We start from the raw sequence: 25816 nt of genomic DNA on the forward strand, positions 1-25816 counted from the left end.
AAGCGGCTAGTTGGAGAACAGCACCGCTCATGTAATATTGCAAGGATTGATGTTTGAATCTTGGATAATTACATCGATTGCATGATTTGAAAGCGGTCTTGACAATTTTGGAAAGCTAAAGTCTGCAAGGTTATTTGTTGTGTCACATTTGCTTCCAAGGATCAAAGATCAACCGCTCATCTTCCAAGCACTAGCTAACCATATTGTTCATAGCGTCGATGGACATATCTTTTACTACCTTCTATGAGATCTACAATTTTAACCTACGCTCCCCGGCGTATCAAGTTACGACTGACTATAGCTTCGTACAATTATTTCAATTATCCGAGTGAATTTCTTGAAAGTATGGTAATATAGTCAAATCGAGAGAAAGATATTGTTATGCAGAAACGAAACTAAAGTATTGTCTAAGTGCGTCTGACAAAGCTTCAGGCAGGGCATTGATATCACGCAGGACCATAAAGTATTGGAAGGGGAACGTTTCCAGGTATGGCTTCCATTCGATTTTCATGCTGCCATTGACAGTCGAGTAACTGACTTGCTGCATCTTGAGAATAGAATCTTTTTCATCCTTTTTGTTGTCAACAATGATAAAGATAATCATGACCTGTTGATCCATAGCTTTACGAACAAGTTGCTGAAGTTGGTCATGATTGTTGCAGATGCCGTCAGAAATAACGAGTTGAAGCTGCCAGAGTTCTTGCTGCGACGATGATTTGGCATTTTCAAACAAGGACAGCGAGGTTTCAATCAGCTCCTTGACCTTTGTCTGCTCCTGTGCAAAGGTGAACTGTTGCAGAACAGATGCGCCAGATTCAGCTGTAAACGGCTGGTCAAATGGATGCAGTATACGAATGCGTTCGCCAAACGATGTGATGGACAGGTCACCAACTTCAAGTTGCGACAATGCCTTGGATATCAAAGACAATGCTTCGTACGCCAGCTGGACCGAGCGAGATTCAGACATGGACTTGGAGTCGTCAACTGAAATCATAACTTGATATTGACGTTTACTTGGTTTTGTTCGTCGTAACCAAATCTTGTCCTTCTTGAACTGACTAGCGATGTAAGGGATAATCTTCTTCATATTGAGTCGTTTGCCAGTACGGTAATCGCCCTTGAGCTTTGTAGCCAAAGTGGGTTCAAGAATAAGTCGCAACTGTTCACAAAGTCCCATAGCTAGATCATGAGTAAGGTTCTCGTAGCGTTGCCAGAGCTCCCTAGCTTGCTGACTATCACGTCCTTCTTCACGCCACTCAGAAACAGTGGTTTCGAGTTCTTGACGCATGCGCTCAATATCTTCTTGATCCAATGGCTGATGAGCCACAAGAGATTCATCCATGGTAAGTACTTCGCCCTCTTCGGGCAAGTCTGCCTCTGGGAAGCGTCGACTAAGGATAGCACCACGACCATCTTGTTGACCATCCACATCCATAGCATCCCGTGGCAAAGGCATCGTATCGATATCTTCTGGTTTCTGTTGATCATCGATATCCATTTCGCCGGCATAATTCTCTTCGTCGTGTGTTGCTTCATCCATAGCTGCCATGTTGATATCTTGGATTTGATCCTTCGCTGCATTGCCCATAGTTTGCAGATCATGAGCATCCTCGTCGTTTTTAACATATTCAAAAGCATTATCCTCATTGACTTGAACATCCTTTTCATCATCCTTTGCAGCATCTTGAGACTCTTCAGCTTCTTGTTGCTCGTTTTCTTCGTCAGCATCCGCTACATCTGCTAAACGACGTCTCCAGCTTTCCAATGCATCACCCAGACTTCTCTGAGGATTGCTCTTTTGTTGTTCAGTCTTCTTCTCTTCCTGTTGATCATCGTTTGTTTCATCGTTAGCTTGATTAGCTCCACGCTCAGATACACCTTGTTTATCCTGGGGTTCTGAGCGCTTGTCAACAGTATTTGCAGATTCTGCTTGCTCATTCTCGCCTTGCTGTTCGCCAGCTGTCGACATACTCTGCTTTCCAGTTTGACCTTGCACACCAAACTGGTTATCAGCAATATTGTCTTCATTTCCAGCATGTTCACGTCCTTGAATCTTGTTTTCTTGCTCGGGTTCTTGATTCTCATCATCAATATCAACTTGTCCCAATTGCTGGCCATCTCCTGGTGTTTCTTCTTCTACATTCTGTTGCTCCTTTTGGGCCTCCTCTTCTCCTTCTTGTTTTTTATCTTCATCTGATTCTTGCTCTCCTTCAACTTGAGCGGCTGCATCCGCCATTTCTTCATCCTGCTTCTCATCTGTATCTTGCTCGCCTTGACCAATTTGGTCCAGAGGATCTTGGAATGCCTCTTGTCCTTTTTCCTCTTCCATTACTTGCTGATCTTCATCCATATCCATAGTATCCTGGAACTGCTCCTCTTCTCCTTGACCGTCTTCCTGTCCTTCTTCATTGTCATCCATTTCAAGATCTTCGGGCAGTTCCAAAGTTTCGGCCTCAGGTATTTCAACATTCATCTGCTGTCCAAGACCATTTTCGGCTTCTTGCTCCTCTTCTCCTTCACCTTCTCCACCTTCTTCAGCTTTCTCCTCTGCTTCTTCTTCTTGTTGCTTTTGTTGCTCTTCACTTGATTCAGGCTGCTTTCCTTTAGATTCTGGTTTTTGCTGCTGCTGTTGAGCACTATCTTCTTCCTCCTTTGCAACAATATCCGATTCCTGCTGTTCAGATTGACCTTGCTGGTCCACAGTCTTGTCGGTGTCCTTGCGCTGCTCATGGTCTTCGTCGTCACCCCACATTTTGTCATCTACTGCATCAGGATCCATGTCGTCAACGTCACCAATCTCATCGTCGAGGTCTTGCTCTTCCTCCTCTTCTTCGTCTTGATCCTTCTGCTCGTCTTCGTTCTCGTCATGCTCAATATCTTCCATTTCGCCCTCAAAATCGTTCTCCATTTCCATGCCTTTCTTTTCTTCCTTGGTATCCTTCTTGTCACTCTTGGGTTGAGGCTCCTCGTTTTGAGTGCCGAGTACTTGTTCTTCATCTTCAATTTCCTCGCTAACATCTTTGGTACCTTCGCCTTCGCCGATACCAGTACCAGCTGCTGTGCCTTCACCCTCACCTTCTTCTGCTTCTTCGTCGGCACCTTGTGGCATACAGAAACCTTTGCTGATTATAATGCTGAAAGAATTGATAAGTGCATAGGTGAGCTTGGCCATGGATTTGTGATGAACCAGGAATTCGCCAATGCTATGCTGTGCAAGCAGCATGTACTGCTGCAAAAACGGATATAATTGCTGCATAATGCTGCAAACGTCAGACGCATGTGTAGCAAGCAATTCATGAGCCAAATCCAAAGATTCAACGCAGCGCTTAGAAACGACGTCCATATGCAGTGCATTCACCATGGTGAACTGGTGTGCATGCTGCTCCTTGATATATTCATCCGCCATTTCTTGGTTTTCTTCAAGTTGCAGGTCAGGTTTGACTTTGATCTTCTTCATGTCCTGGACGGCTACCAAGATGGCATCGATCAAAGAGTATACCTTGTCGCGGAGGTCGATCATCGTCCATTGTTGCTGCTGTGCATCCTGATTACCATTCTGGGATACAGTTCGCTGATGCTGCTTAATATGCTTCAAAATGGCTTGCATTGTGTGTGTCATTTGTGGCACTTGCTGCATAACGTTGCACAAGCTCTCGATGATGTCCTGGAGAATCGACTCATGTGAATCCATCATTTCTCCAATAGCTGCAGTCAGCAGAGGCTTGCTTTGTGAGGCGGACAAGTATCGCTGAGCAAAGCACTGATCTGTCTTTGCTCTCAATTTTCGGGCTAGGTCGCACACATCCTTCATGACTTGCATGATAGACTTGGCCGACGGTATGTATTCTGCTTGGATATCCAATGTCTTTGATGCATCTGTAAGCATTACAACCAGCTCGTCTACGAAAAGCTTGTGCGTAAGAAGACGGTGACCAAGTTGCGTAGCCGATTGCGAAGACAAAGGCTTATCTTGAAGGCCGGCAAGTTGGATCGATGCGCCTTGTAGGAGCTGAATACGTCTCTCAATGCGAGTAGCCAATATCCTTTCCTTGGTCACTAGCGAAAACATGTGCTCGGTGGCGCTCATGCTACGCTCAACTTCTAGCATAGACAGATCCTTGCTGACTTGGGTCGTGCTTAATGTACGTAGATGAGAAATACGTGCCACGCTGCGGAAGTAATAATCGTTGGCCTTGTTCCATAGTTCAATCATGTCTTGCGAGGCAGTGCTGTAACTTGATAACGTTTCTTTTTGCAGACCGCGATTCTGCAACGCCTTGTCTAAAGCGGCAACATGCTGACTGAAAATGTAGGCATTGTTCGCGTTTTGTTCTGCAAGGGTGCCAGGTCGAGAACGCAATCCCAATCGGCGCAGTTCTTTCAAAAAGTCGACCAATGCCTTCTTTTTCAGGAGCTTTTGATTCTTGACGAAGGACTTGTTCTCGTCGGTCATAACAGCAGGCGTTTCTCGTTGGAACTGTTTGATTTGCTGAATCATTTCGGCCATCATGGATTCCAATGGTAGACCTTCACTGTTTTCAAACACCATCAGATCTTGACGACAGTAACGTTGCATTTTCGCCAGCGTCCCTGGTAGATCTTCCAAGTGATGTTTAACGGGAGCTGCGTCTGAAGGCCACTCAATGGTCAAAGGAGGTACAGTGGTCTCAGTAATCCAAAGATCAGCTCGACCAAGTTGATCCAAGAAACCGAGATTGCTGTCATTGTAACGTTTTTCATCGCCATACTGGAACATTGCATGTTCCTGGTTGTAGTTTGCGATCACAGTTAGCATAGACGTATTGAGCACTTCACGATATTTGCGGATGCACTTGTGCAATTGCCTGTGCGTTTTCTGTGCACTTTGGCGCAAAGCGTGAACATTGACATCCTTCCAGGTAGCAACTTTGACAAAGTCCTTGAGATCCTTTTCAATAGGCTTACGAAGCTGGCTCTTCATTAATTGCACGTGGTCACGGAATTGAACATAGTACATGTACACGTTCCGCATAATAGTCGATACTTCCTTGTATTGGTCACTCCATTGCGATTGGACCTTCGCTTGGCGATAGAACGAGTCCAGCATTTTAAGTCGAGGCTCATACTCGACCAGCGAAGCTGTCTGCATGAAATGGTCCAAAGCACCGAGGAGTTCCCGTCGTCGTTCAATAATTTCTTCTTCCGTGCAATTTTCAAGACTAGTATTGTTGACAACATCGTATAGATGGAACCACCAATCGTACGCGGCATTGGAACCATACTGTTCTTGAGCATCCAAAAGCTTTGGCCAGCAGTTGAGTTCAAGTTGTCTCCAGCGCACGATCAAACTCGTCAACTCTTCGCGTTGTGCGGACAAAGAAACATGCTTAGCAGCATATGCCTCCCAATCTTCGGATTTCTGCAGCAGAATTTCAATGCCAGTCAAGAATTTGGCAACAGGCGAGAGTACAGAGAATCCCAGAATCTTGTCGCAAATAACGATCAATTGCTGGAGGATTGCATGCTCAGGCCATTCTTGCTGGAGGTGTTCCACACGGGCCTTGAAGCGAAGAATAACGGGCTGCAGTAGTTTTGCTTCGGCGACATTTTCGCTTTTGTAGAAATCATAGATATCATCGCTCTGAGTGCTGAACGAGTTTTGCGCTTCGAGTCTCTGTATGCAGACATTGGTTGCAATCAAATGACCAGCATCGCAAACATAGTCGACAGTATCGCTAAATGCAGTGGTGGACAGGGAGACAAGTTGACCAGCTGCAATGTAGGCACGCAAAATGCTGCGATCACGAGATTCTGTGCTTCGTTGGCAGGACTGTGTCTCAAAGTTGTCAAAGATAGCTTTGTGTAACTCGCCGATCAGCTGGACGTCGCCATCTCTCAAGACAGATTCTTCTTGCACTTGCGCATTATCTAGCGTGGGTGCACCATCTTCCCTTTCCTCAAGATCGGCAAACGCTTCGTTGAAATCCGCGAATGTCTTCTTCATATCCTGCTCATCTAGCTCTTCTTCACTTATCGGTTCTTGTTGCTTCTGCCGAACTTTGAACAGGCGCTCCTTTTCTTCTTCTTTTTCGCGCTTGTAATCTTGAGCACCCTTCCATACTTGAACAATTTCCTCAAAGAGGGTATTAAGCGCTGTCAAGTCTTCGATACGAAGATAACCATGGGCGTTGATCACACTGTAGAGGCGTTGCAAGATCACCAAAAGAAGGCCAAGGTAGAAAGCCCATTTGCGATTAGCGGGATAGCGTTCAAAAACAACGGCACGTAGCTTGGTCAGCTGCACTTGCTCTGCTATTTGATGCCAGTCCATTCCTGGGAACCGAGAGACACTCGGGTTGCGAACGAAAAGCTCCACCACCTCCCTCAAAAAGATGTCTGCGCGTTCGGAATGGATGTTGCTGATCATGATCCGCAAACCATACTTGACGTTGTCCATGGCAACCAAGAGCGGTTGCAGCATGTCCCTATATAGAGGATACTTGGTATTCATCCGTTCAATGAATTGTTGGGCGTTGCCTTGCAAAAGTTCCTCTCGCTGGGAAGCATTCTTGTCTCCAGATTCAATATCCTTCAGCAGTGACTCCACATTGCTTGACAGTAAATGCTTCTGTGCATAGCTTAAATCAACGAAGATATCTTCAAGTTGAGATTTCTGAGGGCGCAACGAAAAGACTGTAGAGGATTTCGATAACTCTGCATCAACGTCGGCCAGCTGCGTTTGTTCTTGAGTGATGTAGACGTTCGTGTCGCCGCCTGTAACAAGCTTTTCGATTTCCTGTCGAGTTTTGATACCCTCCTCCAAGCTTCCTTTCTTGTGGAGAAGAAGATTGACTCGCAAACGAGGTTCAGCCGTAGGGTCAACTGGATAGTCTGGGACATAGGCGGAAACGAAGCAAAGACCCAGGTACACTCTGGATTTGCCGATAGACACAAGGAAACTGGTATAATTCTTGCTTCGGTAATGCAGGAGAGCATCGTTCAGAGAGGAGATGGCCGATACATAGTAAGAGTTGAATCCACGCTCAGTCAGGATATGCTCCATATTTGCAAGTAATGACCGAATATTATCGAGTTCAGAATACATGCGTTCGATAGTATACATATCTTGCTGGAAGAGATCCGAAACAAAGCCATCCAGGTGGTGGAAATGGTCCATTATCAAACGAGACAATTCGTCGCTGATGAGTTCACGAGACGCATCAAACATCTATTTCAAAATTCAATCAGAATCTTGGAGAACCAGTAATACTCTCCTATAAACGTACCTGTCGAGTAATGCCAACAACGGCTACAATTTCAAGAGCTTTCTTATCCTTGAGCACAGTGCGAGTGGCTAAAAATTCCTTCAGCGACTTGAGCTGCTTGACAGCGTCTTCATAAGCAATTGCAGACATTGTATCGACCGAAGCACTCAAAACAATGTCAGCTTCTGAATACAGAGCCATTCGATGTATATCTCTTACTTACATTATATTCAAGCATGCCACGGTCTCCAAATTCTGGTACAGCATCTGTGAACCGTTCGTAATACCAAAGGTCTAGAACCAATCATTAGTAAGTATCCTGCATTAATCGCAAAACCAGGGTACATACCTTTGGTTTCAATGATGGAGTAAGCTGGAATAGGTTCTGCTGATTTATGCTGGACCTCCACAGTCTCTTGTGCCACGCGTGCGCCGCATCCTGCATAATCCCCGGAAGAGAAATCATATCAAGTGAAGTTCCTATATGCAAGATATTGAGCACTGAATACGAGGACGTAGGCATGGAAGCAAGCAGATCTTACCTTCTGTATCTAACATCCAAAGTAGCCTTTGATAGGCAATGATATCAAATGGTGGACGACATGTGCTGGAAATGAAGAAAGAACGGAATCTTCTGATGGCTCCCAGGAGCTGCTCATTCAATGCCTAGCAAAAAGCAATCATTATCATTTCTGCTGCACTCGCTTAAATCGCTAGTCAACTCACCTCGGCTCCGTTTGCGCATTGAAGAATATATAGATGAGCTAGGACCTCCATCTCGAATGAGATGCTGCTGTAATCAAACAAAGGAACCAAAGCAGTATCCCATGCTGTGGGAACACGATGTGTTTCTTCCGAAAGTACATCCAACTGACGCTTTAAATGCTATAAAATACAACAATAAGATTGCGAGCAAAATATAGAATATTATTTTGTCTTTACCTGTGGCAGATGCTGCAGTGATCTTGCAAGCTTCAGTGCCTCCTTGTTCTCCTTTCTATCCACAGCATAGAGTGTAGCCACTCCTTCAATGAGCATTTCTTTCAAATCTGGCTTTGCTTTCATGATCAAATCATTTGGCTGGAGACCTTGATCGACTACAGAGAGATTTATCAGGAAAAGTTCTATATATCTCCTCTTAGTTATAAACTCACCATTTTCGGGACGATGGGAATCAAACAATTCGTTCAACTTCGAAAGCTCTGCTTCTATCGCATAAAGTAACTCAGATGATAAAGTCGCTGGACCAAAGTATTTCCAGAGAGCCTTCATCGATTTGCTGGTTTCGAAATCAAAGCCTTGCATAGCACGATCAATCGATTGGAGAGTAGTTGCGAAAGTAGTCGACAATCCATGGTTAGAGATAAGCTGCTGAATGACTCGCAGAATGTTAACAAAGTTATCGAGGCTAAGCTTGCTGGACCCTGCAATATTCCATGCAAATTCACTAGCATCCAGGACCTTGTGTAAAGATACAAAGAGCTACAAATCAATGCATCGTTAGAGGACCACAGCCTAGTTACGAAATCAACATGTATGAGACATACTTCTTCTGAGCATCGTTTGTATTCTTCGGTTTGAATCCACTGGCGTAAGCCGCCTCGTATAGAGTCGAAAATAGCCAAAAGGGTCTTGACAATAGGGTGCATCAATTGCGCTTCGTTGAGTCTAGTTTCCGAAAAGGCATAAGCTTGTTGGAGAGCAGACATGTTACGATGCTTCAAGTTCTTCGATGCACTGCGCACGGAATTATTGCTGTAGTCGAGTTTACTGAGGCGGATGACTAGCTTCATTGCTTGCCGAGAACGCTCAATTGTCTAAATGATTTTAAAATATCAGATTTTAGATCTCTTCTTTCTTTATTCATGATATCTCTTACCTGTCTGTCTTCTCCATTTTTTACATGAGACCATTCCTCAAAGACTGGATGCTCGCTAACTGCCTTGAGTAACTGCAAAAGACGCTTGACAGTGCTGCTATCTGAAATATTTGCATGTTCACCAACGAATGCGAGCCAGCGACGACGCAGACCGACATCGCTCAGTGACAATGTTTCTAATAGATAGTCACCGGCAACTTCGAGACTGCGAGCATAGTGTGAATCTTCTGTGGATCGTGGCTGTTGCAGAAGATAGAGCAGATATGCACCGTGGAGTGCAACAGTTGCCAATGCCGAATCGTTTTCAAACATGGAGCCACCCACAAGTATTGGACAATTTGCAGGGGCCAACATGCTCGACAGAATGTCTAGTTCTGCCACACCGCCTTCCAACAAAATAGCCAACGAATCTGGTATAGAATCGGCATTTACAAACACTTGGTGGAACGAGTCGCGTAATGCCGCCTTAATAGGTTGTCCACGTTGCAGTCGCTCAATGACATAGGTCGTGAGCATGATGAATTCACGGACGGACTTGTTGCGTGCTGCGTGTCGGTTCGTCTGGATAGCTTGTTTCTGCATATTGTTCAAGAGAGCAGGAAGCTTTGCACCACGGAGCCCCATAGAGTTTGCAAGTTTCGTCACGTCTTCCTGGTCCTCATTCCACATTGAGTTGACCAATGCAATTTCGATACCACGATTTCTCATGGCACGAGAGAGTTCACCGTTGGCAGGATCCACAGTCATGAACATGCGGAAATTTGGATGGGGCTTAATCACTTTAACTTGACCATCCACCAAACCACGTTCGTTCACCATTAATACTCCATCGTTTTCAAACAGCGGGTTAAGACGATCAAGCACGGATGGGTTACACAAGTTGGCATTATCGATCAGTAACCAATGTCCGTGCTCCAATGCATTGATCAACAAACCGTCGATCCATTCAAACTTGCCAGCAACGGAAGTCCGTTCCAATTTCTGAAGATTTTGGACCATGGTAACTGCTCTTTCAATCAAAGGCAATGCATCCGAATCCGCAAGCTGAGCAGCTTGTCTGAGGCCGTCGACGATCGAAGATAGTAGGGTGTAGTCGAGACCAACCTCTTCTTGGGCCATTTCTCGTTGACTTTTGATGGTGAACCAAGCATCGTTGAGCTGGCGAATTCTTTCTGTTGCGATGTGATGTTGATCGGCAGGCATAACTGCGATATGCATCAACAGAGAGCGTGTAACACGGCTAATCAGTTCTTCAAAAGCTTCCACAGCGACGTGCCTGTGACGGTTCAGATCAACTTGTTCGAAACCGCCCAGAAGTTCCATAGTGTCCACGCTATTGTTCATTGCAAATTCATGCAAACGATTACCCGTCATCTTGGACAGCAAACGAACCATAGATGTTTTACCAGAGGCTGAAGGTCCTGTCACGATTGCCATCCAGCTAGATTCAACACACTTCATCAATGCCTCCAATGGAGCCAAGAAAGTATGCAAGAGATGCGTCTCGCTATCATGCGTTGTTGCACGATTCGATAACCGCGGAAGCTGAGAGTGCCCGACTTGTAAGACATCCGCAGAGACCGTATACGAAGGATAAGCAGGCCGCATGTACTTGCATCCAAAGACCTTTTCAAAGATCTCCACAACCTTTTCTCGATCTTCCTGGGTACGCATGCGCTGCAGATAAATTGTACCCAAATGCTCGGCCGGATCTTGTACCTTGTCCTTTTTCATGAGCTCCAACCAACGGAATACGTCTCGAAGATTAAATTCCCAGGGACTACCCTTGCGTCCGAAGCGACAGAGAACCATAGTTTCGTGATACATCAAAGCGTTGAAATCGATCATCTTCTTCAACGTTTCCGACTCGAATTCGGGGAACAGATGGGCGCAGATAAACAGTAAATCTTCAGGGCTCAAATGTTCAACGTATACTTGAGTAAACCGATTGACAAAGGATTTTGGCAAACCTTTGCGACCGCCACCTTGTTGCAGAGGATTTTGGGCACCAAATACTCGGAAGCCCTCGGCACAGAAAAACTCGCGATCCAGTTCAGGAATATAGACAGCACCGCGGTGATCCAAGCAGGAGTTGAGACCTTCCAACACAGATTGCGAGGCAAGATTAAGTTCGTCAAGTAAGACCCAGTCACCAGCTTTCATTGCTTGCAAGAATGGAGCATCTCTCCATGCGAACTCTCCACTTTCGCCACCTTCAACGGGAAGATCAGAGCCAAAGAGGTCCATTAGGTCCGTCTGCTCGGAAAGATTGATACGCACAAGGCGATGCCCAGACGCAGCAGCTAGAGCCGAAATGAGACTTGTCTTGCCGACACCAGGACTGCCTTCGAGGAGAATGGGTTTCTGCAACTGCATAGCTCGTATCACTCGCATAGCATTATCAGCAGTTGTAGGGGCCAACAATGTGAACTTGATATCGATCTTGCCCAAAGGACCACGCTCAATATAAAAGGGACCAATTGCAAAGTTGTGATCAGTAACGTTTGCTGTTTCGTTTGTTGTTGCAAGTATATCCTTCTCGGATATCGCATCGGGCTTGTTTGCTAACTGCCGCAAGCACTTGATACGGAATTCTTTGAGAGCATCTCCCGCGAGGAACGAGCCCGAAGCACCGTGAGACCCAAGACCATCCAGCAAGACTAGACAACCACCATGTGCAAAGGCCAATTCCGCATCAAGTCCCTTGGATACTGCTACGTTCATGAAACGGACCCATGACAATATATCACGTAAACTGACAATAGTACGTGTCTGGCTCAATGTATGCATAAACCATTCGATGAAATCGAGCATTCTTGCGCCGTAACCTTTCAAGTCTGGATGGGCGTTAAGCTGTTCGTCGATGATGGCTGTAAGGTCTTCGCGGTCGGTAACAGATGGCACCCATATTTCCGTGAAACGATTGCGAAGAGCCGGCGATAGTTCCTTTTTGCCGTAATCACCACCAGGATTCATTGTTGCCAAAAATTGGAATCCTTCTTTAGCAATGAGTTCTTCTACGTGCTTGCCACCTTTTTCAGCAAGGACAAGTAGTCGACTAGGTTCCAATACAGAATTGAGACGCTCCAGCACGGAATCATCAGCAAGGGATATCTCATCCAACAGGAACAAGTGTCCTTCGCGCATAGCTTGTACCAGCGGCCCATCATGCCATTCAAATAAATGCTGTTGCTTCTGTTCATCATCGGTGCTGCTTCGATTTCTAACAGGGCGCTGTCCACCTAGCAGATCACCTGTCTCGGTGTTTTGATGACAGTTGACAATATGGAGTTCGCGACCATATGCCTCAGCAAGCATTTGACATACTGTCGTCTTGCCGCAACCAGTTTCACCAACTAAGAGCACTGGTTCGCGATAACGAAGGCATTGTGCAACTAGACTAAACAAGCGTCTCATTGCCTTGGTCCAGACTAGCTTGGTATCTTGGCCACTTTTTTCAGCTCTCTCTTTGAGAATACGGTCATAAATTTCATATTCCTCCAACTTGGTACAATCATAGATTTCTTCCTCATTGAGCTTCACTTTCATTACAGTCTCCAGTACATTCTTGACGACCTTCTTTTCTTCATCTTTGCGGCATCTTTCAGCCAAAAGCATATAGCCATGTTCCGCAAGCTCTTGATATCCGTTAGGATCTCGGCCAGCCCAGCGGAAGAGATCTCTGAGAGTGATAAAACTGTTCTTCTGCTCGAAAATACGAGTACTCTTGCGGTGAGCCATGAGTGATTTGTAGACTTGCACGATCTTTGTACAGTAAGAAGGTGCTATCTGGCAACGCTTGGAAAGGATTGTTTCCAATTCATCTTGAGGGATATCGTCAAAATGCAATTCAAGGAAACGATTCCTGAATGCTCTTGATAAAGCCTTTCGACCGCCGTAGAGACCAGCTGGATTCTGAGTGGCGAAAAGCATGAAGTGAGGATGCGGTTTGACAATTTCTTGCGTTTCTGGAATCAAAAGTTCGCGGTTATCATCCAGTAAACGATTGAGTGCTTCCAAAACGTCAGATGGTGCAAGGTTAAGCTCGTCCAACACAATCCAATAACCGTTTCTCAGCGCTTCAACAAGGACACCTTCTTGGAAGACTAATTTGCCATCATTGTTCGACACATACGTGCCAAGATATTCTTGCAAATCGGTGTGTTCGTGGTTGTTGATACGGACAAATCGATGACCGGTCTTCTTGGCTAGATATTCGATCATACTTGTTTTGCCGGCAGAAGTCGGACCTTGGATGAGGACGGGGAACTTGCGAGACATGATAACACGAGCAAGATTGTAAAGATTAGCCTCTACAGATTTTGTCATAATATATTGTCCATCATCTTGAGGTTCAAATGGTCCTTGCTCCAGCCAAAAATGACCGAACTGAATGTAGTTTTCACCAGGCGATTTGACAAACTGCGAAAGAAAATGCGTGGGATTTTTGACATTCTTGAGGATATGCTTGAAGATAACCTTGCGCATTATCGTTTCACTGTCCTTATTGAGCTGTGTCAAGAACGTCATGCAAAGACCTTCGTACAACGATCGTCTGAGACCGAACGTGGAATAGATTTGGTTCGTGTAAGTCAACGCTCTTGACAGTGTACGCAAACTAAAGTGGGGTTTTTGATTCGCTCCGTCCACTAGGACATGGTCCAAAGAAAGCTTCTTTGCTTCAGCGTAAAAATCGGCAACATCTTGTATAGCTTGTCCGTCTCCGACTGCGATTTTGCCGATGTATTGTGCAACAATTTGCAAGCGGTCTTCATCGTTCGCATCTGGAGGATGGACGTAGAATTCTGTGAAGCGATTACGGAGACCAGGCGGAAGATCTCGTTTACCGACATCAGTAGCAGGATTCATACATGCGAATAAGCGGAAATTGGGATGACGTTTGATAGGCTCCACATCGCCCTTTTCTGTCAATAACAGAGAACCTTCAGCGTCTTGCAACAATCCCGATAGACATTCAAGCGTTTCCGTAGTTGCCAGGTTGATTTCATCTAGCAATATCCAGTCACCTTGCCTGACAGCTTTGACAAGAGAACCTTCCATAAAGTTGAACACAAAGTTATTTTCAGCCTGTGCCTGTTGTACTTCGAATTCCTGCAGACGTTTAGCGAAAGTTTTCCATGCTTTTCGCAGTTCCGGAGTTGATGACTTCTTGCTGCTTCCGTCGTTATTCAGTTCTCCTTCAAACTTTTGGTGAGCCATTTTCACAGCCTGCTGGAGAATAGCAATGAAATTCTTCCATTTTTTATGCACGAAAGTTTTGCGGACAACTTCTAGGAACTTGGCATTTTTCTTGATAGAGAAAGTCTTCTCAAAGAGCGTATCAAATTCTTCTTTAAGCGGAATCGCCAAGATTTTGCCTTCGACGGGCTTGAAACCACCAAGAAGATCAGAGCTGTCAGATTGCTGCGACAGGTTGACCACAATCAAGTTTTGATGGAGCATATCAGCTAACTGCTGGACAACGGTTGTCTTGCCAGTACCAGTCTCGCCGACAAGCAGGGTGGGTTCATTCAAGTGAACGCAAACAGATATCTTCTCCAACAAGCGAAGGGCGTGTCGAGTTTTTGCAAATGGCCGTTTGTTGGAACCTTTGCCAATTCCATCCGTTCGGATCGCCTTGCCCTTTGCTGGTCTCAGTGATAAATTGACACGGCCAATGGACAGCCGTTGGTCAGAATGGTTAAGTGCAGGTGTACGTTGAGTAACATAGTTTTCGACTTCGCCGGGTAACAACTGTAAAGGTTCGCCGATCTTCTTCAACACCATAAGCCAAGTCGCTTGATCAGGTATCATGCCGCAAAAACAGTCAATGGCTTCTCCAAAAATATCCTCCCGTATCGACATATCCAATCCAATACTGAGGGCTTCACCGCTAAGACGATTGCCGAGTAGATTGTTGATACGATGGCACCATTTCATCAAATCTCGTGTCGAGACATAACGGCCCATAGTCGAAGAAGATAGATATGACAAATTAGGATCTTGATAGACATTGTTGACAGCTTCGAATAGTTGCATGACGTGCGGCGCAAAGTCACCGATGCTAGGGAATTTCTCTCTAACGACTTTTTCAAGTTCTTGAGCTGACAAAGGTTCGATGTGGACACGGGTCCACAGGTTAGCGCCCGTTACGATCTCATTTCCTCCACGGGAAGTAAGTGCTTTGCCAGATTTCGACGGGACAAAAGATCGAGTGCCGAAAAGCTGAAAACCTTCCTTTGCCTTGATCTTTTCCCCTCGAGATGGGATGAATAGATGTCGAGTTTCTAAAAGTGGTAAGAGCACAGAGACAACTTCTGCAGGTGCAAGATCGATATCTTCGATCAGAACCCAGCGACCTTCTTGCACTGCAGTTGTCAATACACCGGGCTGCCATCGAAATGAGCCAGGTGTGGATGTTGAGACGTATGTACCCAGTAAGACTTTAGGATCTGTTTGGTCTCCTAGATGAATTTTGATAAGACCTGCAAGTAACAGTTTAGTCAACTTTCCAGAGAATAGACAGCCTTTTAACTTTTCCACTTACGATCACCTCGTCCCGTAAGGCGAGCTAGTTCTTCAACGAGACTCGTTTTTCCTGATCCAGTGACTCCTTCAAGAAATGTCGGTGCTCCAATGGATAATGCAAGGCTGAGCGTATGCAAATTGCGTTTCGTGGTATCGGTGAGGATGAGTTGCGGCTGTTGACATTGCTTTCCGTCATTGGAGGATTTTGGCATCAGCACACCGCATATGTCGCAAGTAAAAGGGCATAAGTCGGTATCCTTTAAATTATATTGTTGATGCGATGATGAGTTGCTGCTATTGTGTACAAGGGATATTTGCGATTCTGCTAGCTTTTGAGCTTCCCAGAGCCTAAGAAGGATCTCGATTTAGCTATTTGCTCGTACGTTCCTTTGTGTATCAGCTTACTCTAGCATTCTCAGATCAATCTGAGTGCCATCAATAATAGCAAATATAGGGTCATCTTGGCGATCCAAGGCTGTATCCGAACCAGTGATGGACGTAAGTAGCCCGTTGGTTTGCGCGTTGCTGAGACCGTAAACTTTAGATAGACAAAGTACACTCATATAGCGCACTGTGATATCTGGATGGTCCAATATTTGCACCAAAGGGCCCCAGTTCCAGAGAGGTATAAATGTACTGGTTGAAAAGTTAAGTAATCGATATGCAGTGAGCAGGAGACTTAGGAGCTCCTCGCTCATTTTGCTCTGGAAGTGGAAACACAACATGTTAATATAAGATATATTGCAAGTATCGAAGTGAAACCCACCTTAGAGCTTTCCATATTCTCGACATTAGGTAAATGATTGAGTCGTTCGAGCAATGACGGGGAGTTTTGAAAGTATTTTACAGCCAACCTAAAAATACAGTTACATCAGATCTTTCTGTATGCTGACCTACATCTTCACGTATACCTACATTTTAACTTGGGGTACCACTGGTAAAATTACACTGAACGCTTTTGCGACGAGCTCTATTTTCTGTATAGCGTTGTTGTTGTCGGTTTCGAGAAAGCTTGTAAGTCCTGGTAATAGCCAGCGCGCGACAAGATCAATGACGATCGGACGAAACAGTTTGATCATTGGCAAAGTGTATGGAGGAGCCAAAAGACATTGTGAGAGTTTATCAAGCACTGCTGATTTCGCAACGTTTTCGGGATTGCATGCATATTGCTCCAAGATCTTCGTGTCTAGCAATTGATTCTCTGCTAGGATCGAGCTTTGAAAGTGGCGAACAGTTCCTGGAAGGTCGATTGCTAGAGGGTTGTACAGATCGTCTTCAGCCAGATCCATTATGGTAGTTATTGGAACATCGTTCTCCATTGCTGCAGTCGATCGCACACCAGGACAGGATCTGTCAAGCAAAGGCACAAAAAAAAAATTGTCTGCCTGTCGCAGAAGGTTTGTGCAACTTCACAAACTCAGACAGCAAAAATGCTCTGCCAGGACAATGAAATATCGGCATCCCAATTGGAGGTGTCGAGCTTTTCTTCTCAATCATGAACTCTTGGAAGTTACCCGGCACCAAAAGTAAGATATTACAGTGTGTATGCATGGATGATAAAAAGCAATATTGCTCACTAGAGTGCTACAGAAAACAAGGAACAATCCTCGTCGTCACAGCCTCTGCACCCGCCTTCTTCGCCTTCACCTTCTTCTCAGTCATCTTCACCGGTTCCATCTGCCTCATCTTCACAGCAACCGGAACCTAAATCCGGTGTCCTTCTTATTCGAATCGGTGAAGCACGGGGCATCACTCTTCCTCCAGGCATCGAAGTAGCCAACGCACCAGTACAGGCCCCTATCCCGAATGCCCGCAGTAATCGTGATTCCCTGACTCGCAAACAGAACTGGTGGTTGCCTTACGTCGTATTGGAATTCGACAAGAATGAAATCTTGGTAGATGCTCTGGGCGGCGATGCAGTCAATCCCATCTACCATTACAGAGCACACTTGTAAGTCTCCTTAATTCGGGCTGTTTGGTAATAGCCCCTAACGAACATTGTATATTAGCGATGTGTCACGTAGCTCAGAGGTTTCCATATCAATGTACCTGCGTCAGCCGGCAAAGTCTGCGGAGCCTGCTGCTCGCAAGACGAATGATTACTTCCTCGGAGCAGTGAAGATACAACCCAATTTTGACAACAACAGAGTGGAGGATCAGCTTCTCAATTTCCAAGGTGGAACGGGTTCGATACATGTCCAGTTGTGCTACAAACCTCAACAGGTGATTGCCGCACTGCATCATGTCCGATTTAGACATTGCTAACTGTTTTTTTACAGCAAAGTCAACCTATTGCGTTTGATTCGTTCGATCTTCTTCGGGTGATCGGCAGGGGCAGCTTTGGCAAGGTGAGACAACTCTGATACACTGATACAGTATTCAATAGATGAATTAACGAGATTGAATGTACGCAGGTTTACGTTGTGCGAAAGAAGGATACTAACCGTATATACGCCATGAAGGTGCTTCGCAAATCTCGTATCATTTCCAGATCTGAAGTCACCCACACTATGGCTGAAAAGACCGTTCTTGCCAAAGTCAGCAACCCGTTTATTGTTCCTCTCAAGTTTGCATTCCAGAGTCCCGATAAGCTATATCTTGTTCTGGCCTTTATCAATGGAGGTGAACTGTTCCACCATTTGCAAGTGGAAGGAAAATTCAGCGAAGAACGTTCTCGGTTTTACACTGCAGAACTTCTGAGCGCTCTTGAATGCTTGCATGGTTTCAATGTGATTTATCGGTAATGCATCTAGTTTGCAAATATGCATTTTTAAGTACACTTGCTAACCTTTTGTTCTAGCGACTTGAAACCCGAGAATATCTTGATCGATTACAACGGCCACATTGCATTATGCGACTTTGGACTCTGCAAACTGAACATGACCGAAAACGAACGAACGAACACATTCTGTGGCACCCCTGAGTACCTGGCGCCAGAGTTATTATTAGGTCAGGGCTATACAAAGACAGTCGATTGGTGGACTCTTGGCGTATTACTATATGAGATGATGACCGGATTGCCCCCATTCTACGACGAAAATACCAACGAAATGTACCGAAAGATCCTTCAAGACGAACTTCGCTTCCCTGAAGACATGTCTGCTAATGCCAAGAGTTTGCTCCGGGGGGTAAGGAACTTGGATATCATTGTAGCCATATACAGATCAAGGTCATGCTCACGTGAAGTTTACACTTTTAGCTTTTGACCCGAGATCCCAACGAGCGGTTGGGTAACAATGGACCCGAGGAGATCAAAAACCATCCATTCTTTGCTAGCATTGACTGGCGCAAATTGTTGCAAAAGAAAGTGCAGCCACCATTCAAACCTTCCGTGGAAAGCGCATATGACACTACTAACTTTGACGAAGAGTTCACATCGGAAGAGCCTCTGGAATCGGTAGTAGATGAATCTCAAATCTCCAAAACTATGCAGGAGCAGTTTGCTGGTTTTACATACAATCCTGCGAACGATGGTGTTATGAGCGAAAGTTTCAATGGATCAGCGCCCGGCAGTGTTGGTGTCAGTGTCGGCCATTCCCAACAAAGTGCACCTAGATGGTAGATAGATATCATCCGTTTCATATTTTTGTTAACACGTTCTATAAAAGAATTTCAAGTTCTTTGCAACCTTGACATGTCCATGTCAGAAAGAATGTGCCGTCCGGCATTTCAACCGTAAATACTTGGCCCGATGTGAGGTGGCATTGTCTGTCGCGTTGTTGGTTAATATGCAGCAAGAGATAAGCTTGCATAGCAACACGGACCTGTGTCGACTTTGAGCGCTGGTCATCATTGTTGTTACGGTATCGAGTGAAAGGTCAGAAATGTCAAGTGGTATAATGAGCTCACAACGGGAACATGAGACGCCAGTGGGATGTTGCATTGGCGCGAGATGACCGTCGCGACATTGTGGACAATCAAAGTAACAAGCTGTTTGGGAATATGAAGTATTGTCTTAGCTGAGATTATCCCCGCATGGTTGTACGAAGTCAGTAAACTTGCATGAAGAGACCCTTGTTCTTTTACTGCTCTCGTCACTCTGTACGAAATCGCTGATTTGGTGGTACAGTCGTTTCTTCCAGGAGCTCATGCAGAAAGAAGAAAACAAAGCAGGATGAAAATGATGACCGCTTTGTTTTGAACTGAGTTTTTTTTTTCTTTCTTGGTCTTCCAATGTGTATTGCGACCTCGGCCGCAGACCTCGTTGAATTTTCCGTCCTTTTTTTCAACATGGCTGCTCCGCGGCTACCGTACCCAAGTTCCAGGTTGCAGTACTCGGCTAGTGCGAACGCTTATTTGAGCATGTTGTGTGACGAACGCGATGACGCCAGTGCTGCTGCGCTCCTCACGTCCAGTCCTGCGTCACCATCGCTGTCTTCGTTTTCCTCCTTGGACAGCAAAGGCTCACCGCTCATTCCACGATCGTCGGTCACTGATCTTGCCGGCACACCTTCAGGCAGCAGAAAGTTTTACCGCTCGCTGCAACTGGGACAGCCGCCCTTGGGAAACAACAATGCAAGCACAAGAAAGCCAGAAAAGTCAGGTTCCACATCGAATGTCGCACCAAGCAAAACGGCGCCTTTGAAAGAGTTGGAAAAGGTTCATAAGTCCATGTGCATACCAAATGGTGATCATATTGTTGACTTTGTTATCTTTGGATAAATATTAGATGATTGCCGACCTGAAGAAGGAAAATTTCGACCTAAAGTTACGCCTTTATCACTTGGAAGACGCTTTGCATAGGCAGGTGGATATAGAGACGCTTGAGCATGAGGTGCGTGTGAAATAAGCATGATGCTCTTTTATTTTTAACGTTTAGTGTCCGTAGAACTACAGATTGGCCCTGGACCTTCAAGAAAAGAACGAGCTTATCCGCACGCTGGAACGGGCGCTCTACAGAGATGAAAAAGGCTCACGGTCCGTCGGAACACAGACCGCAGACATTGATGCCACATTATCGCCTCTATCAATCACAACTAGCTATTACACAGCTTTTGAGACATCCCCGGAAGCATTTGGGTTGACGCCCAGTGGTTACTATGGAAAATCTGTAACACAGTACTTTGACGGACCTCTTGATCAGATTTTGGATGCTTTCCAGAGCGTGCATATCGTGTCACCAAACTCGCGGCGGAGGAACGACGATCATGGCGATAAAAAAGTTCGAGGTTGGTTATCTCAGATGGCTGGTCAAGACAGTGCGAGCGATGATGGAAGTGATAAGGACGTCAGTCCACTACGAGAGAGCAAAGTCTGTAGCCCAGCTTTCAACACAACGCTGTCATGCGCAAAGCCACGTGCGTTCCAATAATGAAAAGAAGCAAGGTGAAAGCTGCGGGGGATCGTCCCAAGAAAACATATTAGCCGGTTCCGTCTCCCAAGTACACATTGCCCCCTCATTTCCTCGGTCTCTATTTTTTGCCCTGTCCCTGGCAATGTTCCGTTTTCCTTGTATACCTCAATCTTCCCTCCCGTTCTCCTTCCCTTTCTCACTGCGCACCGTCCCGTCCTGCCTTTTATTCAAAGTTCTCGCTCCCCATCTTTTGTATCACTAAGAAAGTTTGCTGAGTAACACAGAACACGTCGGACGAAGGTCGAGGATAATTTTTTTTCTTTTGATCGTGAGCAATATTTCCCAATTGGTCCGCAGCTATGAATTGGAGTGATATCTCGGCAAGAACATGCTAGTGAACATGTTCTTGCATAATGTTTCAAAGAATGAATCCAAAGAATTGAGTCAATACAGTGGTTGCGAGAATGAGTACGTGAAGGCGGTCTTTTTTAAGATATTGGTACCCAACAACTTGCCAAAAGGACAAAGAATAAGTCGGATCATATCATGGACGTCAGACCTTTGGACCGCTTCCAAAGCGAGACGCGGCGACGTGTTCCGTTGATGTATGCGTACGAGGGATTTTCGGACCGCTCAGCGTCGATGATGTTGGACTTACATATTACCGGTTAAACTCACGAAGCAATCGCTAATATCGTGGTGGTGATTGGATATTATACAAAATGCCCATTTGCAAGGGCTGTATCTACTATTGATGCGGTGCTTGTATGAAAATTGTCCACTCAGTACATACATATTTGTGTTATTATTGCTCATTTATTCAACTGCTGATGGCACTAGGACAATGTGCTGGAATACAAGCATGTGTCAACCTTTTAAAGACATGGTCGATGCCAGGGGAGGTAAGCACTAGCCAAATCCAGACACTTAGTTTAAGAATAGTCTCGAATTTGCGGTATGTATTATTCTCCCTTTCCTTGCACATTTATTCTATCATAGCATATTGCATGCATGTATTGAATGCATTTAAAAGCACAGATGCGTTTTGTGTATATACCTCACTGTGGAATGTCATGTTCGCCTGTGCGAGCAAGAGAGTGGTGGAGGGAGATAAGGGAAAGATGAGAGCGACTTTGAGAAAATGGTTTTCCTGGAGCATGTACTGTATGTTGACTAGAAGTTGAATCATGACGGGCCGCCACCACCCGGACCATGTTGGTACACAAAGTACCCGAGCGAGGCAGAGTGGAACGCAGCAGCGATAAAAGCAAAGAACGAATCACAGAAACAGTAACGTTACGCGAGCTTAGATATCCCAGCGAGCACAGGTCATTCTTGTATGAGCGTTCTGAAAAGGAAAAACCTGTCGTCCAGACTAACACTGCTGTTATGCTCAATAATAATACACCCGAATCATGATTTACCAAACATGTACGAAATAGAGGTTGCTGCACGCCATCGAGACAGCAAGTCGAGTTCTGGCTTTGAAAAGATCGACGAGCGTTAAACAAGAAACGGGACAACCGGATCAAAGAAGAGGAAGGAGGGGTCAGTGTGTAATGTCACTTTGTGGACTCTCCCACTATTTTGATGCACAAAGACCATGTTGGTTGATGCAAGCTGGGATAAGGGAAACTGTCATCCCGCAACCTTCTTTTTTCTAGAGCGTTTGCCTTGGGCAGCGCGGAAATCAAGGCCAGCCAGCCAGTCAGCCAGCAGCAGCAGTAGGCAGCCCACCCGCCCGATTTGGCTTTGTCTCATTTCCCTTTCAAGACGTTAGCTTCTTTTTTCCCTCTTCCCTTCTCCTCAAACTCTATACATTCCAAGACATTGTTGCTTGCCCTCTCTAATCAGCTTTGGCAATAGTTGCAGCCTCACTCAAAACCAAGATACAGCGCCAACGTGTGTATGAAAAGACGAGCGAGAAAAAGCTGAGCCGAGCGAAAGAGAGAGAGCGCGCGCACAAGTGTATAATCCGAACCAAAAACGAATCACAACTACCTTACCCGATTATGGACCCTTCACGCTACTCGGTTGTTGTGCTCTACCAGCAGGAATCTCAACCGTATCGAATCAATGACGACGAAATCGAGAGCAACAGTGACTTTGCCGAGCCTGACTACTTACCGCTGCTGCAGTCTGTGTTTGGACGAGGTCAGAGCGCTTGTTTTTTGGATAGGAGAGTGCATGCGTATATGTGTGATCGTTGAAAACTGACAATTTCATGCAGTTTCTATACAATCAAATTCCTTTGATGCCCTGCAAGATATCAAGGATTCGTTGACGGTATGCTTGATCGACCTCGATACATTCCACGACCATCGGCATGCGATAGAATGCATCGAGGAAATAGCACGCGACTGGGTGGTTATGACTGGTAATGGAAAAAAGGAAAAGAAGCTTTACTTTATCTGACTGTTGCAATCCTGACTGAATGGCTCCCTTGCCCTTATTCCTTCCAACCCCCAATAATTCACAGTATGCTCGTCAAGCGAAGACTTTGATTTCATGCTCAAATGCATCAATGCAGGTGCAGCAGATTACCTGCTGAAACCCCTGCGCTTAGATGTGATAAAGACCTTGTTCCTGGTAGGCGACACGTTTTGACATCATCCTTATCAGCAAGACAGTAACACACACCCCTCGTTTTCATTGTCTGCAGAAAGCTGTCCACCGAAATCAGGCCGACAAGAATATTGCATCACCTGCGACCACGAGTACGAGCGACACACCAATCACACCCACGACTCCCGTCGTTAACCACTGCAGCGGCTTACATCATCGTATCAAGGAAATTGCCGCCAATGACACTGCGTATGTGTAGCACTGCGTATTATTAGCTTCGAGACATCGCTGGCTGACCATAGAACCCGCGTGTTCTTCCGCGTACTTTTTTTAGATTGGCTAAGGCGATCTTGGATATATACGCACCAACCACAAGGCCACCCCTTCCCATGACTCAACTTTCCAGGTTTGTGAATAGCAAATTGACCAGTGTGCCCGCGCTGTTTATTGTCAGGTTAGCTGATGGAAACTGGGATTATAGCCAACGTGTCGACTACCTTTTACAAAGAGTCTCGGCGTGGGATTTCTGTCCTTATGATTTTGACAAAGAGGAGCAAATTCACTGTGCATACTTGATTTTTGATCAGGCGTTATCCTGCACTCAGATGCCCGAAAACTCTATATCGCAAGGTAAATATAAATGCATGCAATCGAGATGAAATGAGCACGGCACTCAATCCAACTTTGCCGAATGAATGACTAGAGCAACTGTACAATGTTATCCTCGACCTCGCCGGATCGTACCGAAATGACAACCCTTATCACAACTTCGCCCACGCGGTCGACGTTTTACAATGCTCCTATTACTTTCTGCGTAAATTGGGCGTGCTGCCATACCACGCTAACGTGACAGGACCACAAGGTCTCCTCCGCCCAATAGACATTTTTGGATTTTTGGTTGCGGCATTAGGTCACGATGCTGCACATCCTGGCGTCAATAACTTGTTTCTGGTAAAGTTGATAATCCATGCATCTGAAAACGAAACTCCACGCTAATTGCCCGTTTCTACGCAGATTAATTCCGCAACGCCGCTGGCGATCCTTTACAACGATCGATCTGTTCTAGAAAGTTTCCATTCAATGACCCTTTTTCAGCTATTAAAGAAGCACGGAATCGACCAAGCTCTCGGAGGATGCAGCTCGCAGACGTTTCAAGGTAGCATGAGAAAAAAAAGGTTCAATTAATACGATCCGGGTCACTCAAAGATGCCAAAAATATTTAGAGTTTAGGAAAACAATCGTAGCGAGTATTTTAGCGACGGACATGTCGCTGCATGGTGACTACGTAGCTAAAATCAAAGAGCAAGCTACGCGAAAATCAGGGTTGAGCAATGTAGACGGGCAGGCCCGAGAGCAGGAGCGATTGCTGATATGCAGTGCGCTCATAAAATGTGCAGACATTAGCAACGTGGTACGTGTGTGTGAAAAGGGAGAAAATTATTTTTTCCGTCTAGTTTATGCGCTAAACTTTATTTTGCATAGACGCGACCGTTCAGGCGAGCGGTCAAATGGGCCGAGCTGCTTGCACAAGAGTTCATCTTTCAAGGAGATATTGAAAGAGAGCTAGGCATGCCGGTGCAGCCCATGAATGACCGCGAAAAGTTGAATCTGGAAGATATGCAAATTGGATTCATCAAGTTTGTTGCATCTGTTTTATTTGAGGCTGTCGCGGATGTAATGCATGGTAAAGTAAACAATAACTCTATGCCACGTGTCGCATGAAAGCAAAATCTCACGCCCATACGCACGCACTCTAAACAGAAATGACGTTTGCGGTCGAATCACTGCAGCAGAATTTGAAGCAGTGGGAATGTCGGAAACAGAACGATTCATGGCAAATAATCGAAGAAAAGCCAAAAGAAAACGAGCACCTTGCGCATGCTATAGTACCGACGGACAACGCCGCACCGAACGGAACAGCACCAGACAAGAACTTCACCGGATTACCGCAAATGCCGACCATCGCCATGACCAACTACGGAAGTCCAGCACCATCTCCCTCCACCCCCATCAATCAAAATCTCCCGCCGGACTGGGTGGTACCAGCACCATCTAGCGGCGGCGTCTACTGCCAATGCATCCTCATGTAATAATTGTTCCATATCGTGAGCGCTATGTATTTTCTTCCTCTTTCTATTCCTTCTTCCTTCTTCTTTCTTCCCTTATCTCCCTTGTATAGAGAAGCATATCTCCTTTCGTTGTAGATTGTACATTTGTTCTTTTCCATCTTACCTAATGATATTACAAGAAGCTGCTCAAGAAGAAATCCAACCTTTGCTGATCAGCCAGCGGAATACTATAAATACA

The 25816-nt window shown here is 45.5% G+C and overlaps 5 protein-coding genes across 5 annotated transcripts; 3 read left to right on the forward strand and 2 right to left on the reverse strand.

Annotated features, from left to right (window-relative positions):
* Positions 1–379: 379 nt before the first annotated feature.
* On the reverse strand, positions 380–16970 carry VTP01DRAFT_6795 (uncharacterized protein; the record flags this gene model as incomplete). The annotated part of the gene is made up of 14 exons (XM_069385735.1): positions 380–7207; positions 7266–7410; positions 7468–7538; positions 7594–7724; positions 7787–7910; positions 7971–8129; positions 8187–8341; positions 8399–8726; positions 8792–9061; positions 9124–15608; positions 15671–15999; positions 16057–16355; positions 16418–16505; positions 16567–16970. 14 exons carry the CDS (start codon positions 16968–16970, stop codon positions 380–382), a joined length of 15816 nt encoding a protein of 5271 aa, XP_069243168.1.
* A 176-nt stretch (positions 16971–17146) lies between these two features.
* VTP01DRAFT_6796 (uncharacterized protein) lies at positions 17147–19213 on the forward strand (the record flags this gene model as incomplete). Its single annotated transcript, XM_069385736.1, has 7 exons — positions 17147–17177; positions 17242–17602; positions 17661–17874; positions 17931–17999; positions 18066–18391; positions 18452–18779; positions 18851–19213. 7 exons carry the CDS (start codon positions 17147–17149, stop codon positions 19211–19213), a joined length of 1692 nt encoding a protein of 563 aa, XP_069243169.1.
* Positions 19214–19250: 37 nt separating this feature from the next.
* Positions 19251–19741, reverse strand: VTP01DRAFT_6797 (uncharacterized protein; the record flags this gene model as incomplete). Its single annotated transcript, XM_069385737.1, has 3 exons — positions 19251–19359; positions 19416–19581; positions 19654–19741. 3 exons carry the CDS (start codon positions 19739–19741, stop codon positions 19251–19253), a joined length of 363 nt encoding a protein of 120 aa, XP_069243170.1.
* Positions 19742–19881: 140 nt separating this feature from the next.
* VTP01DRAFT_6798 (uncharacterized protein) lies at positions 19882–20962 on the forward strand (the record flags this gene model as incomplete). The annotated part of the gene is made up of 3 exons (XM_069385738.1): positions 19882–20250; positions 20321–20425; positions 20480–20962. 3 exons carry the CDS (start codon positions 19882–19884, stop codon positions 20960–20962), a joined length of 957 nt encoding a protein of 318 aa, XP_069243171.1.
* Positions 20963–22956: 1994 nt separating this feature from the next.
* On the forward strand, positions 22957–25599 carry VTP01DRAFT_6799 (uncharacterized protein; the record flags this gene model as incomplete). Its single annotated transcript, XM_069385739.1, has 11 exons — positions 22957–23098; positions 23175–23321; positions 23424–23533; positions 23607–23758; positions 23844–23915; positions 23991–24139; positions 24213–24460; positions 24524–24665; positions 24733–24920; positions 24992–25193; positions 25271–25599. 11 exons carry the CDS (start codon positions 22957–22959, stop codon positions 25597–25599), a joined length of 1881 nt encoding a protein of 626 aa, XP_069243172.1.
* Positions 25600–25816: the final 217 nt, after the last annotated feature.

This window comes from Rhizomucor pusillus (assembly GCF_041956525.1).
Source record: "Rhizomucor pusillus strain CBS 183.67 unplaced genomic scaffold VTP01scaffold_3, whole genome shotgun sequence".
Lineage (NCBI taxonomy): Eukaryota > Fungi > Mucoromycota > Mucoromycetes > Mucorales > Lichtheimiaceae > Rhizomucor > Rhizomucor pusillus.